We start from the raw sequence: 16,333 nt of genomic DNA, 5'->3' as shown, positions 1-16,333 counted from the left end.
CCTTCAGCGTCTGTGAAATGCAATGAATCTAAGCTCTGCGTTTTCATTAGTGTATGCCTACGTACTTGTTGGTTTTGTATTGTTGGAACCTGTAAGATAAATAAAAGTGCAAAATTAACAAAAATGTCTAGTACAGTTATCCTTGCACATTTATTATAGACAATCATTTGGTTCTGTAGTTTGATTAGGGTCTTTTTTTATCCCATTCCTGGGTTTTCAAAGTCTAAGCTACGATTTGTTTGGTCAAGCAAATAGTCCTATAGACATTCGTTTTGGACAAATGAATGTCGATAAGGACAAAAAAAAAATTAAAATTAGTTTAATGAATGTTATTTCCGATTTTCGAATATTACTTTAATTTTCTAATGTTCATAATTAGATTGAATATCCACATTCAAAATTTTAAATGTAACATTCGATTTAACAAATATTTTTCAGAAGTTCAATAGTTCATGTGGGAGGAAATTTAGTAAATTGATACATAATAGATACAAATATATTTGATTCACATTTTTCTATTGTAAATATTGAATAATTCAAATATTAAATTTAAAGAGAGCATTAGAAATACTATTACAAATATATTGATTTGAAGTTTTCTAATTCGAATATTGCATAATTCAAATATTAAATTTAGCATTAGATAGCATTAGAAATACTATTACATTAAACAAATGTTAGAATGTTGTACAAACATTCCACATTTGAAATGGGCAAACAAATGTGTTAATTTTTTGTTAATTTTTCGAATGTCACAAAACAATCATCCATCCCTATTTATTAGCACAGGTTCCTATGATTAAATATTTAAAAAGAAGCAGACAAAATATGCATAGGATATGCTAATATAAATATTTTATGAAACCCTACTTAAAATTCAAGTGTGTTATTTTGTACTCGGCCTTGCTCAAACAATAATAAATGGTGGAGTATTACAAATGTTTTGTCAAGATGTTTAACCAAACCACTTTTAATGCACCCCAATGCTTATATAGTGTGCACTATACTTTCTATTGAAAGTAATAGTAGTCTGCTTATTGTGCTTGCATTGCAAGTTGTCAGTTAAGTGTTGCACGGTTATATTAATTTACTTTTTACCTCTGTGATTACATTGTATCTAAGTCTCTGCAGGCTGTCCCCTTATCTCAGTTCTTTTGACAGACATGCATTTTTAGCATATCAGTGCTGACTCATAAATAACACTATGGGAGTGAGCACAATGTTATCTATATGACATACATAAACAAGTGATGTCTAGCTGTGAAAAACTGTCAAAATGCACTGAGATAAGAGGCGGCCTTCAAATGCCCTACCTAGCTTTAGCTTTCAACAAAGAATACCAAGAGAACAAAGCAAATTTGATGATAAAAGTAAATTGGAAATTGGAAAGTTGTTTAAAATAACATGCCCAAATTACATACAGGAACACCTATTGCGCTTCACTTTATTGCATTTTGCAAATATTGCTCATTTTACAAATTGAAGTTTTTTGGCAACCATGTGTCGAGCAAATCTATTGGAGCCATTTTTCTAACATAAATACAAACTTATACCAGCAAAAAGATTATGATTTACTGAAGGCTCAGATGATGGTTAGTATTCTTTAGCAATAAAGTATTTTTTAATTAAGGTATGTAGATTGTTTTGTTTTTTTAGACATAATGCTATTGCACACTTAATAGACCACAGTATAGTGTAAATATAACTTGTATATGCACTGAGAAACAAAAGATGAGTGTGACTAACATTATTGTTATATTCACTTTATTGCAGTGGTCTGGAACCGAACCATATCTCCGAGGTCCGCCTGTACATTGTAATATGCCCTCTTTTAGATGCAGCAAAATAAAAATATACTTTTATGTGTCTTTAACCTGTAAAAGTGTTAAAACCCACTTTTCCTATTCCCTAAGTCACTGCGCAGTGGACACACCTAAATACAATATTTAAAAAGAAGAAGTGCCTGTGTACAGAACAGGGTAAATATTGCTTAAGTAAACACTCCTGTCTGTAAGTTGAAAGGCACTGACGTCTGACTCAAGCAGTTGTTTCCATATAAATACTGTAACACACTATGATAAAGATCTAAATGCCCCAATAATAATGTTGTAGTAACTGCCGGATGAACATGTGTATTTGCTGTTTTGTTTTATCATTCATTAGTTAGCATTGTCTTTTGTGTCTATACTGTTCACTGTGTTCATACAATTAAAGGGATATTCTAGTATAAAATAATATGCTCTGTTAAACAAATATTTTTCTTTTGCTATGTGTTTAACCTTTGCAAATGTTTTAAATATACAGTCAAATTTAGACCTATGACCTAAATGTCATGCAATACATATAGATACTATAAGATTGTATAAGTGCCTTGCTCATCTAGTAGATACACTGGACTACCATTGTGTCATTAAAGGGACGGCAGAGTACTAAATGTATTTTGTTTCTTTATGTTTATTTTTTGTATTTGAAATAGCTTCTTTTTTTTTGCTCATTATGACCATCACCTGTTGTGTTCAAGGATATTCCCATTTAAATAGGCTGAGTCTGCATTAAAAGCAAACCTGCTAATGTTTATCTCTTTGTGTACAGAAATTGTAATAGTTAGGTATTTGAATGCTAATTAGGGCTAAGGATTCAATGGTCAAAAATAGCAATTTCAGATACAAAAATACCTCTCACTCCCCACAGGGAGTTGATTTAAACTATTATATCTTGTTTATGTGGCTTTTCTACAGAAAATACAAAAGTACTCATGTTTTCAATATAGGTGGCATTTTCAACAGGCAAAATAAGCTTTTTTTAAATAACAAAATAAAGGTAAATGAGATGTTTGCAAACAATTTAATAAACTCCAGCAGGTAAAATGGATCATTGGGAACACGTTAAAGTTTACAGTACAATGTCCCTTTAATCCTTCAAAGGCACATTAAAAGGACAGTAAAATAAAAATTAAACTTAGATTGGATAGATGATGAAATAAAAGAAAAATTCCAATTTACTTCTATTATCACATTTCCTTAGTTCTCTTGGTATCGTTTCTTAAAGAGTTATCCCTGGTGAGCTCAGGATGTGCACATGGCAGCAGTGTTTGCAACAATGTTTATAGAAATATTATACATAGTTGCAAACAATTCTGCCATTGAATGCTAAAGACGTGCACACTTCTAAGCTCCTATCAGCCTATGCAGGTTACTAGGCAACAAAAAAGCAAAGCAATTTTGATAATAGAAGTACATTGGAAAATTGTTTAAAATTCTATGCTCTATCTCACTGGTTTTCAAACCTGACCTCAGACCACATTTTGAGGATATCCGAACTAGAGCACAGGTGAAACAATCAGTTGATTAGTAAACACGGTTATTTTACCTGCTCTTACCCAAGGCAATCCTGAAAATCTGGCCTTTTAGGGAGGCCTGAGGGCAGATTTGAAAACCAGTGCTCTTTCTGAATCATAAACTTTTAATTTTGTCTTTACTGTCCCTTTAAATTCTTATGTTTGTGACCTATGAGGTTGGAGCATAATGGGCACCACCGTATAATCATTTGTAAAGCATACATAACCATCAGCAACCACTAATATACTCAGCTAATTTTTATAATGATGTAGAACTTTTTTTTAGCAACTATATATACAGGTATACCTCACTTTACAGAGCTTCACTTTACAGCGATTCGCTAATACAGCGCTTTGTGGAGCTGAAGTTCAACCTACAAGGATTTTGAAACAGTGCTGTAAATCATTGTGAGATTGGGAGAAAAGTGACTGGCACCATTTTGCTATGCTTAGCTCACTCTGTTAACTGCATTACAGTGCAATCTGTGTCTCAGTGCTATAGGCTGACAAATTGTTACAACAGTAATTGTCACTATTTTACAGGTACAGTATTTATTGAATACTAATTGAATATTTGCTGTGCTAGTGTTAAACTAAACATAGCACTATTGCACCCCTAATATATGTTAGTTTAAACATGTTTTTAAGATTTTAAACACTGAAAAGAAAGCTAAAACTGCCTTGCTTCACTTAAAGGCGGTTTTCACTTTACAGCGGGGCTCCGGTCCCTAACCCGCTGTATGAGCGGGGTATACCTGTATTACAAAATACTGATATGCATACTTACAGAGCTATCAGTGAAAACACTTGCTGGTGTTCCTTGAGGTATTGAGGGGTAAAGTTTAGTTCTCATTCCATTTTGAACTGCAGATATTTCTTGTGAGGAATCTGGTCTAAGCCTTTTTGGTGGGAGAGGTGGACATTCCTGTTGCAAAACGGTTTGTGGTTGTATCCCGGTTCCTCCCGATTTGTGTACGGGTCCAGGAACAGGTAAAGGAATGTTGCTTCTGTTACCAGGAGTGGTAAATTGAGTATCACAATGTTCAAATAATTCCTGATAATCAGCTGCAGATTTGCTTTTCTGAAAAAAAAAATATATTTTTAAAAAAAAAAAAAAAATCTTGTATCCTTATTTTGAGATATGTCCCTTGGTATCTTTATTTGAAAAGCAAGAATGTAAGTTTAGATGCCGGCCCATTTTTGGTGAACAACCTGGGTTGTTCTTGCTGATTCGTGGATAAATTAACCCACCAATAAACAAGTGCTGCCTAGGGTTCTGACCAAAAATTGTCTGGCTCCTTAGCTTAGATGCCTTCTTTTTCAAATAAAGATAGCAAGAGAACGAAGAAAAAATGATAATAGGAGTAAATTAGAAAGTTGCTTAAAATTGCATGCTCTATCTGAATAACGAAAGAAAAAAATTTGGGTTCAGTGTCCCTTTAAGCCAACGTGTTTAATTTCAACCTGTAATATGAGAGCTACTTCCAACACGCATAAAGAGCAACGATAAATCCCTTTTCACTCGCTCACAACAGTTAGCGCATCACTCTAATCTAGCCTAGACTATGCTCACAAAAAATAAACCATTTCGCTCATTTCTCTACTATATTATAGCAGGACTACCTGCATATAACAGAAATCTTAAAAACCAATACCATAAAAAACTGTGCTTTGAATAATAGAAATTGTATTCCAAAGATTAGTAAAATAGGTTATGATAAATTAGATGATTGATTAGATGCTATAGTAGACAATTATAAAAAAAAGTTTAAATGGCTTTCATTGGTGAGGGAATGGTTCTCAACACAGAAATACAATATATACAATTAAAGCAGTCATAGATCAGTCAAAAATATAAATATCTAATTAAATAATGCAACTATGTAAATAGGAAAAATAGAGCAGGGATTAGTTACAACCAGGAATAATTCTGCATTTATGCAATGAAGAGGAACTGAAAACTAAATACCTAGTTATTTTAAGGGACAAGTACAGGTGTGTATCAGTGTTTAGCTGGCCAGAAATTTTTTTTTACAAGCATTTAATAAGGCATCATCTTTTAAAAAATGGCATTGAACTAGGGTCCATACACCTGGATGGGGGTATAAAATGTCATGATGTGTTCCTTTAAACTTCAGAACCAATGAGAAAAGCCATAGGATAGGAAATATTATTGTCACTTATAGTGAAAGTCATCTTCACAAATACTGTGAATAAAGACATTTTGGAACATTGATAAGATGAAGCAAATGTGGCTTTACCTACAATAATAAGTCATTTTTTCTTTTTTTTTACATCTTCTGGCTAAGCAGAATTTGTGAGTTTTTCATGTTTATATTTGATACAGGACAAAAACATCTTAAAGGGACATGAAACCCAAAATTGATCATGCTATTCTAACAACCTCATCTCCATTAACACACAGAGCTTATCCCCTTTCTCTTCTTGTGCTCTCTGGAATGCTCTATCTGCAACAAATTTACAACAGTTCACAACCTGGGGCCCGATCCGATATGCAGCGTCGCCCGCAAATGCAGGCGACGCTGAATTTTGCGCTGGTTTGGTATCCTATATACGGTGTAACCTAGAAGTTATGCTTGTATATTTCTGCCGTCTCCCGTATTTTTTTGGGCCATAGGCAGGTATACCAAACCAGCGCAGTTTGGTATCCAATATACAGCGTAAGGACTTACGTGGCGAAAATGGAGAAATCTTACTCCATTTTCACCTCGTCACAAAAAGCAGGCGTAGTAAGCCTTACGCTGTCTATTGGAGCCCCGTAACTCCCTAAACTAGCTACAAAATAAACCTAACACCTAACGCATGCGCAATGTCTATCTACCTGTCAACTGCGATCCCCTGCCGCAATCCCTAATAAAATATTTAACCCCTAAACCGCCGCTCCCGGACCCCGTCGCCACCTACATTAACTACCCCCTAATGTGATCCCCCTACACCGTCGCCAACTATATTAAACTACCCCCTAAAGTGAGCCCCTTACACCGCCGCCATCTAACTTACCTACCCACTAAAGTGAGCCCCTTACACCGCCGCCATCTACCTTACCTACCCCCTAAAGTGAGCTCCTACCCCGCCGCCATCTATATTAAATTAATTAACCCCTAATTTAATCCCCCTACCCCGCCGCCATCTATATTAAATTAATTAACCCCTAATTTAATCCCCCTACCCTGCCGCCAGCTATATTAAATTATTTAACCCCTAAAATACTAAACTATCCCTACCACTAAACCTAAGTCTAACCCTACAAATAGCCCTGAAAAGGGCTTTTTGCGTGGCATTACCCCAAAGTAAACTGCTCTATTGCCAGCCCTTAAAAGGGCTTTTCTCTTGTAAGGTGTATCCAGTCCACGGATCATCCATTACTTGTGGGATATTCTCATTCCCAACAGGAAGTTGCAAGAGGACACCCACAGCAGAGCTGTTATATAGCTCCTCCCCTAACTGCCATATCCAGTCATTCTCTTGCAACTCTCAACACGCATGGAGGTAGTAAGAGAGAGTGGTGAAATATAGTTAGTTTTTTATCTTCAATCAAAAGTTTGTTATTTTAAATGGTACCGGAGTTGTACTATTTTATCCCAGGCAGTAAATAGAAGAAGAATCTGCCTGAGTTTTCTATGATCTTAGCAGGTTGTAACTAAGATCCATTGCTGTTCTCACATATGTCTGAGGAGAGAGGTAACTTCAGCGGGAGAATGGCGTGCAGGTTACTCTGCTATGAGGTATGTGCAGCTACAATTTTTTCTAGAAATGAAAATGCTAGAAAATGCTGCTGATACCGGATTAATGTAAGTTAAGCCTGAATACAGTGATTTAATAGCGACTGGTATCGTGCTTACTCTCAGGGGTAATACCCTTATAAAATTGCAATATAAAACGTTTGCTGGCATGTTTAATCGTTTTTATATATGCTTTGGTGATAAAACTTTATTGGGGCCTAGTTTTTTCCACATGGCTGGCTTAAATTTTGCCTAGAAACAGTTACCTGAGGTTTTCCACTGTTGTAGTATAAAAGTTACAGTTGTTGCAGTTAAAATTACAAACTGTGACATCCAGCTTCCCTCAGGAGTCCCCTGTATGCTATAGGACATCTCTAAAGGGCTCAAAGGCTTTCCAAAGTCGTTTATTGGGGAAGGTAGGGCCACAGCAGGCTGTGGCAGTTTGTTGTGTCTGTTGAAAAACGTCTATATCGTTTTTTTGATCCGTTTTTTGAATTAAGGGGTTAATCATCCATTTGCAAGTGGGTGCAATGCTCTGTTAACTTATTACATACACTGTAAAAATTTCGTTTGATTTACTGCCTTTTTTCACTGTTTTTTCAAATTTGGCACAGTACCATTTTTTATATTTGCTTGTTAACCTGATTTAAGGTGTTTTCCAAGCCTGCTAGTCTCATTGCTAGTCTGTATAAACATGTCTGACATAGAGGAAACTCCTTGTTCATTATGTTTAAAAGCCATGGTGGAACCCCCTCTTAGAATGTGTACCAAATGTACTGATTTCACTTTAAGCAATAAAGATCATATTCTGTCTTAAAAATTTATCACCAGAGGAATCTGACGAGGGGGAAGTTATGCCGACTAACTCTCCCCACGTGTCAGATCCTTTGACTCCCGCTCAAGGGACTCACGCTCAAATGGCGCCAAGTACATCTAGGGCGCCCATAGCGATTACTTTACAAGACATGGCGGCAGTCATGGATAATACACTGTCAGCGGTATTTAGAGGTAAGCGAGATAGCTCTGGGGTTAGACGAAATGCAGAGCATACTGACGCTTTAAGAACCATGTCTGATACTGCCGCACAATATGCAGAAGCTGAGGAAGGAGAGCTTCAGTCTGTGGGTGATGTTTCTGACTCAGGAAAGATGATGAAACCTGATTCTGATATTTCTACATTTAAATTTAAGCTTGAACACCTCCGCGTGTTTCTCAGGGAGGTTTTAGCTGCTCTGAATGACTGTGATACAATTGCAGTGCCAGAGAAATTGTGTAGACTGGATAAATACTATGCAGTGCCGGTGTGTACTGATGTTTTTCCAATACCTAAAAGGTTTACAGAAATTATTAATAAGGAATGGGATAGACCAGGTGTGACGTTCTCTTCCCCTCCTATTTTTAGAAAAATGTTTCCAATAGACGCCACCACACGGGACTTATGACAGACAGTTCCTAAGGTGGAGAGAGCAGTTTCTACTTTAGCAAAGCGTACTACTATCCCTGTCGAGGACAGTTGTGCTTTTTTAGATCCAATGGATAAAAAATTAGAAGGTTATCTTAAGAAGATGTTTATTCAATAAGGTTTTATCCTACAGCCCCTTGCATGCATTGCTCCTGTCACTGCTGCTGCGGCGTTCTGGTTTGAGTCTCTGGAAGAGGCTTTACAGGTAGCGACTCCATTGGATGACATACTTGGCAAGCTTAGAGCACTTCAGCTAGCCAATTCCTTTGTTTTCTGATGCCATTGTTCATTTGACTAAACTAACGGCTAAGAATTCTGGTTTTGCTATACAGGCGCGCAGGGCGCTATGGCTTAAATCATGGTCAGCTGACGTTACTTTAAAGTCTAAGCTGCTTAACATTCCCTTCAAGGGGCAGACCCTATTCGGGCCTGGTTTGAAGGAGATTATTGCTGATATCACTGGAGGAAAAGGTCATGCCCTTCCTTAGGGCAGGTCCAAATCAAGGGCCAAACAGTCTAATTTTCGTGCCTTTCGAAACTTCAAGGCAAGTGCGGCATCAACTTCCTCTAATGCAAACAAGAGGGAACTTTTGCTCAGTCCAAGACAGTCTGGAGACCAAACCAGACCTGGGACAAAGGTAAGCAGGCCAAAAAGCCTGCTGCTGCCTCTAAGACAGCATGAAGGAAGGGCCCCCTATCCGGTAACGGATCTAGTAGGGGGCAGACTTTCGCTCTTCGCCCAGGCATGGGCAAGAGATGTCCAGGATCCCTGGGTGTTGGAAATTATATCCCAGGGATATCTTCTGGACTTCAAAGCTTCCCCCCCAAAAGGGAGATTTCACCTTTCACAATTATCTGCAAACCAGATAAAGAGAGAGGCATTCTTACACTGTGTACGAGACCTCCTAGTTATGGGAGTGATCCATCCAGTTCCAAAGGAGGAACAGGGACAGGGTTTTTACTCAAATCTGTTTGTGGTTCCCAAAAAAGAGGGAACCTTCAGAACAATTTTGGATCTAAAGATCTTAAACAAATTCCTCAGAGTTCCATCATTCAAGATGGAAACTATTCGTACCATCCTACCTATGATCCAGGAGGGTCAATATATGACTACAGTGGATTTAAAGGATGCTTATCTTCACATTCCGATAACAAAGATCATCATCGGTTTCTCAGGTTTGCCTTTCTAGACAGGCATTACCAGTTTGTAGCTCTTCCCTTTGGATTAGCTACAGCCCCAAGAATCTTTAGGAAGGTTCTAGGGTCGCTTCTGGAGGTCCTAAGGCCGCGGGGCATAGCAGTGGCCCCTTATTTAGACGACATCCTGATACAGGCGTCAAACTTCCAAATTGCCAAGTCTCATATGGACGTAGTACTGGCATTTCTGAGATCTCATGGGTGGAAAGTGAACGAGGAAAAGAGTTCTCTATCCCCACTCACAAGAGTTTCCTTCCTAGGGACTCTGATAGATTCTGTAGAAATTAAAATTTACCTGACGGAGTCCAGGTTATCAAAGCTTCTAAATTCCTGCCGTGTTCTTCATTCCATTCCGCGCCCTTCGGTGGTTCAGTGCATGGAAGTAATCGGCTTAATGGTAGCGGCAATGGACATAGTCCCGTTTGCACGCCTACATCTCAGACCGCTGCAACTATGCATGCTCAGTCAGTGGAACGGGGATTACACAGATTTTTCCCCTCTACTAAATGTGGATCAAGAGACCAGGGATTCTCTTCTCTGGTGGCTATCTCGGGTCCATCTGTCCAAAGGTATGACCTTTCGCAGGCCAGATTGGACAATTGTAACAACAGATGCCAGCCTTCTAGGTTGGGGTGCAGTCTGGAACTCCCTGAAGGCTCAGGGATCGTGGACTCAGGAGGAGACACTCCTTCCAATAAATATTCTGGAAGAGCGATATTCAATGCTCTTCAGGCTTGGCGTCAGTTAGCAACTCTGAGGTACATCAGATTTCAGTCGGACAACACCACGACTGTGGCTTACATCAACCATCAAGGGGGAACAAGAAGTTCCCTAGCGATGTTAGAAGTCTCAAAGATAATTCGCTGGGCAGAGACTCACTCTTGCCACCTATCAGCTATCCATATCCCAGGTGTAGAGAACTGGGAGGCAGATTTTTTAAGTCGTCAGACTTTTTATCCGGGAGAGTGGGAACTCCATCCGGAGGTGTTTGCACAATTGATTCATCATTGTGGCAAACCAGAACTGGATCTCATGGCGTATCGCTAGAACGCCAAGCTTCCTTGTTACGGATCCAGGTCCAGGGATCCCAAGGCGACGCTAATAGATGCTCTAGCAGCGCCCTGGTCTTTCAACCTGGCTTATGTGTTTCCACCGTTTCCTCTGCTCCCTCGACTGATTGTCAAGGTCAAGCAGGAGAGAGCATCAGTGATTTTGAAAGCCTGTCACCAGGAAAATTTACCATAAAATATGGCGTACATATCTTTATTGGTGTGAATCCAAGGGTTAGGATTCCCAGGATATTATCTTTTCTCCAAGATGGTTTGGAAAAAGGATTGTCAGCTAGTTCCTTAAAAGGACAGATTTCTGCTCTGTCTATTATTTTGCACAAGCGTCTGGCAGATGTTCCAGGCGTTCAGGCATTTTGTCAGGCTTTGGTTAGAATCAAGCCTGTGTTTAAACCTGTTGCTCCCCCATGGAGCTTAAATTTGGTTCTTAAGGTTCTTCAAGGAGTTCCGTTTGAACCTCTTCATTCCATAGATATCAAACTTTTATCTTGGAAAGTTCTATTTTTGGTAGCTATTTCCTCGGCTCGTAGAGTCTCCGAGTTATCTGCTTTACAATGTGATTCTCCTTATCTGATCTTCCATACGGATAAGGTAATCCTGCGTACCAAACCTGGGTTTTTACCTAAAAATTTTGTATAAAAAACCCCCACCCACCAAACCCCCCAAAATAAAAAAAAATAATACTAAAAAAACTAAATTACCCATTGCTCCTAAAGGGGCATTTGTATGGGCATTGCCCTTAAAGGGGCATTCATCTCTTTTACTGTTCTTAAAAGGGCAATCAGCTCTTTTTCAAGCCCCAAAAACCCTAATCTAAAAAAAAAAACCACCCCAAAAATTTAAATAAAAAGCCTAAACCTAAGCCCCAAATAGGTACTCACTGTTCCTGAAGTCCGGCAGAGAAGGTCATCTTCCAGACTGATCCATCATCTTCTATCTTCATCCAGAGTGAAGGCGGCACTGAGCGGAGGTGCGGAGCTGTGTTCCCGATACCTGGATCCTCAGCTGTGGTCCTCAACGGCAGAAATCCTAGACGGCGGTCACTGGCGGCAGTGGCAGAGGCGTTCCTCGGCGGCATGGAGGCTCCACTTCATCCGATGTCCGTCGTAGACTGAAGATTGAATGCAAGGTACCGCAATCAATTTGGGGTACTTTGCATTCCTATTGGCTGAAATTTTGAATTCAGCTAATAGGATTAGAGCTACTAAAATCCTATTGGCTGTTCAAATCAGCCAATAAGATTTAATTAGCTCTCATCCTATTGGTTGATTTTAAAATATCAGCCAATAGGAATGTGTGTGGCGGACGATCACATGAAGAGGAGCCTCCACGCTGCCGAGGACCGCTGCCAAGTATCGCCACATCTGGGAAGACCGCTCTGCACCTCAGCTCCATGTCCCCTTCGCTGTGGATGAAGATAGAAGATGATGGACCTGACTGGAAGAAGACCTTCTGCGCTGAACTTCAGGAACAGTAAGAACCTATTTGGGGCTTAGTGTTAAAGGTTTTTTTTTTGGGGGGGGGGTTATTTTTCAGATTAGGAATTTGGGCACTGTAAAAGAGCTGAATGCCCTTTCAAGTGCAGTAAAATAGCTGAATGCCCTTTGAAGGGCAATGCCCATACAAATGCCCCTTTAGGGGCAATGGGTAGTTTTTTTTATATTGGGGGGTTTGGTGGGTGGGGGGTTTTACTGTTAGGGGGGACTTGGTTTATTTTTAATGTAAAAGAGACGATTTCTTTAGGGCAATGCCCTACAAAAAGCCCTTTTTAGGGCTATTGGTATCTTATTCTTAGATTAGGGGGTGTTTTTACTTGGGGGGCTTTTTATTTTCATAGGGATTAGGTTTAATTTTTTATTTTGGATAATGGAGTTTATTATTTTGTGTAATGTTAGACTTTTTTATTTTCTGTAATTTTAAATTAGTTTAAACTTAATTTTCTTTATTTTTTTAAGTAATGTTAGGATTTTTTATTTTAATTGTTATTTAGGATTATTTTAATTTATGTAATGGGGTTAATTTAGGGGTTGTTAGGGGGCTTAGTGATTAGTTATTTGCGTTGTGGGGTTTGGCGATTTAGGGGTTAATAGATTTATTATGTTAACTGTAATGTGGATTAATGGCAGTTTAGGGGTTAATAGATTTATTAGGTTAATTAGCGATATGGGTTTATGGCAGTTTAGGGGTTAATAGATGTATTAGGTAGTTTGCGATGTTAGGGTTGGCGGATTTAGGGGTTAATAATTTTTTAGGAAGTTGGTTGTTTGTTTTTTTTGAATACTTATTGCGGGCCATTAGTTTTTTTTTAATACTTATTGCGGGCGGTTATTTATTTTTATTTTTTAATACTTATTGCGGGTGGTTAGTTTTTTTTTTAATACTTATTGCGGGTGGTTAGTTTTTTTTTAATACTTATTGTGGGCGATTAGTTTGGTTTTTTTAATACTTATTGTGGGCGATTAGTTGTTTTTTTTTAATACTTATTGCAAGCGGTTAGTTTTTTTTTTAATACTTATTGCGGGCGGTTAGGTTTTTGTTTTTGTAATGCTCCGTTTGCCTTTGCTGCGTCTAGGTGGATGCAGCTTTGCGCGCAGCCAACATTCTTTTGGTTGTATCGCGCTGCCAATATTCCTTTGAGGCTGCATGCACAACTGGCGACACGACGGACACGTTACAAACGCGATTATAGTATAGATTATTGTACTGGCTTATATCAGTACAATTATCTGCCTAATATTATTCATTGATGTACCTGTATGATAGTACAGATCCAAAAACACACGCAGGCACCCCAAATACACATTTACACCAATATCAGTACACTATTCCAGCTAAAAAAAGAATATTACTGACAAATTCCTTACTGGTTCAAAATTATCTATAGTATAGTATGTGGTAAAGTGTTGATTTATTGGAGGAGGGCCACAGATTGGGCATGGGTCATAAGGCGAACAAGCCTGCTTTATACAGTTTAAAATAAAATCATACATAATTGTATCATTTAAGAATGAGGTAAAAACGAATTACTTAATGACTTAGATTGTCTCTTAAATATTTGAAACTCACCTGTCCACATGGTACAGTTAGAATCTCATTATAAGGACACAGAGGATAACGTGAATAGTGATTTACTAAATCTTCTAGTGTCTTGTGCACTCGGCTGTCTCCTGATAAGGTACATTCCTGATCTTTCCAGACATCAATCATAAAATGCCTGTAGCAATCCATAGCTCTAAAATAAAAAGTAAAGAATTAAGACAGATATGACATGTTAACTTTGTTTACATATTAAGTATAACAGCCATGGATTAAAGAGACAGTGGACTGACAGTTTTACACCTTACTTGTTATTTCAACTGCAGAGTATTATATGCATTGGAATGTGCTCCTTTATGTTTAGTTTTGCAATTGAAGTAGCTGATTTTGCTCACTGAATCCACCACCTAAAATGAACATTTAAATCCTTAAGTATTGCCTTTGTATATAGAGAAACTGAGATAAGATAAACAGGTCTACACTTTCTGCAGGCTAATTCTTTAAACAGGCACATTTTGAGGACAATGGTTGGGGAGTTCTCATAGAAAAGGTGTTGATTCATGGTATAAACTTCCATTAAATGTGGTAAAGATATACACTGTGAGGGACTTCAAGAATGTTTGGGATAGGCATAAGACTAGTCTACAAACTATTTAAGCTTACACTTTATAGGAAATATGGGCAGACTATTGCTGTTCTCTGCTGTCAAGATCTATGTTTCCATGTTTCTTAATATCTTTTGGGAGTGAAGCTTTTTTTCCTCATCATCATCAATAAGAAAGCGCTCCTCATTCATGACGGGACACGCCAGTCCTCATCTTAAAGGGAAATTAAACTTTCATGATTCATGAAGTGTGTAAAATTAAAAATTAACCTTTTTTTATTGGTCTTCTTTGTAAAAACCGAGTCCCTTTCCACAAGAGCAGATGGTAGGCTTAGGAGTGGGCATGTATCTAGAGTACTATACTGCAAGAGTGTTTGCAACAATGTTATATATATAAAATAGGGATGTGAATTTAGATCCTTTGTTAGTATCCGAATGCAGAAGAAGGCTGCTGTGCACGGCTATCAGTTGTTTTCAGAGACAGATCTTAATGTGTTGATCTTTCACAAGAATAAATCCAGCTCTGAAAACCACGAGCAGCCGCATTCTTCCGCATTTGACTCCTAACAAAGGATTCGAATGCACATCCCTACTATATAGTGCTGAAGACACACGCACACCTCTAAACCTACCTTAGTATGCTCTTCTGGAAAGGGGCTACGTTTCAGCAAAGGAAACCAATAGAAAAAGGGCAATATTTATAATAGGAGGGAATTGAAAGATTGCTTCTTTTTTCTGTTGTACACTCTATCAGAATCATGAAAGTTTAATTGTGACTTCCATGCCCTTTTAAGATCCTTGAAATGAGGTGTGTTTTTAACCTTTTCAGGGCCAGGTATCCCTAGTATAGAATAGACCATATGACTGCTGCCTTTTAACATGATCTAAAAATGTGCACTGTGGACATAAAGGCTGCTTTTATTTTAGGATTACGAATTTCTGTGGCCTACATAAGTCCATGAATTTTAATCTTTTATGGGGTCTTTCCATTGTATAGGCACTTAAATAGGGAGCATGTGAATACAGAAATGAATCCATACAGCCCCCTCTCACACACACACACACAAAACCACGCTTAAAATGGACAGTTTACACAACAATTTTCCCCTCTTGAATTTATTTCCAGTGATCCATTCTACCTGCTGGAGTGTATTCAATTGTTTATAACTATCTCCTTGGCTTTTATATTGACATTTTAAATAGCTGATTTTGCCTTTGGTATCCCTACCTATACTGAAAGTTTCTATACTTAAGTATAGGCTATTGACAAACTATGAAAACATAGTCAGCAAAATAAATTTCACTCCCAGTAGGAGGAGGGAGAGAAACAATTCTAAAATATTAATTTTCAATTGTTCTTTCTAAGTACTGTATAGCGACTGAGATAAGAAAGGCGACGCTCCAAGATGGCCACTGAATTCTGAAGCTCCATGTCAGTAATCCGTGTTTATAACTGTTTATGGCCATAATATTTGCCATCCACTTCTCCTTTAACAACTTTTGTGCCCGGGAATCATTCTGTATCAAGAAATTACAACTCTTGGCTAACAAGGAGTCATATAATCTTACTGAGGCCATTTGGCTTGTTCAACAAAATGGCACTTCTTACAAACTATCTGTTGATTCCTTTCAATCATCTCTGTGTGTCATCTTGCAGGAGCTAAGAAAGAGTAGAGATATACATGGCACCAGTAAAAGGCTTATCAGCTTGATGGATTGCCAAACTGACCTACCATGGGACCCTGGATTGGCCGTTTTTTCTGCTGACACAATGCATCCTGCAGCTGATGGGAACTGATACCATCAGTGTGTGGATGCAACAGAGAGCTATAATACTGCCAAAACTGGTCTGATTCCTACATTCACAGATGCTTTTGCCACAGATAT

The 16,333-nt window shown here is 38.2% G+C and overlaps 1 protein-coding gene across 2 annotated transcripts in view; it reads right to left on the bottom strand.

Annotated features, from left to right (window-relative positions):
- HSH2D (hematopoietic SH2 domain containing) overlaps positions 1-16,333 on the bottom strand; it is a 46,771-nt gene that overhangs the window by 1,056 nt on the left and 29,382 nt on the right. The window contains exons 3-6 of one of the 2 annotated variants that reach the window (XM_053700706.1): positions 14,151-14,249; positions 13,873-14,038; positions 4,125-4,418; positions 1-89 (exon numbers count right to left, since the gene is read on the bottom strand). The exon at positions 1-89 is cut by the window's left edge and continues 1,056 nt beyond it. In XM_053700706.1, the coding sequence (XP_053556681.1) occupies positions 1-89; positions 4,125-4,418; positions 13,873-14,034 (545 nt within the window). In that variant the 5' untranslated portion in view covers positions 14,035-14,038; positions 14,151-14,249. The remainder of the gene's footprint in view (positions 90-4,124; positions 4,419-13,872; positions 14,039-14,150; positions 14,250-16,333) is intronic. The other variant, XM_053700705.1, reaches the window with a different exon arrangement.

Source organism: Bombina bombina, chromosome 2 (assembly GCF_027579735.1).
Source record: "Bombina bombina isolate aBomBom1 chromosome 2, aBomBom1.pri, whole genome shotgun sequence".
In the NCBI taxonomy this organism is placed as follows: domain Eukaryota; kingdom Metazoa; phylum Chordata; class Amphibia; order Anura; family Bombinatoridae; genus Bombina; species Bombina bombina.
The sequence above is the reverse complement of the archived record's forward strand: the minus strand, read 5'-3'. Positions and strand labels throughout refer to the sequence as shown.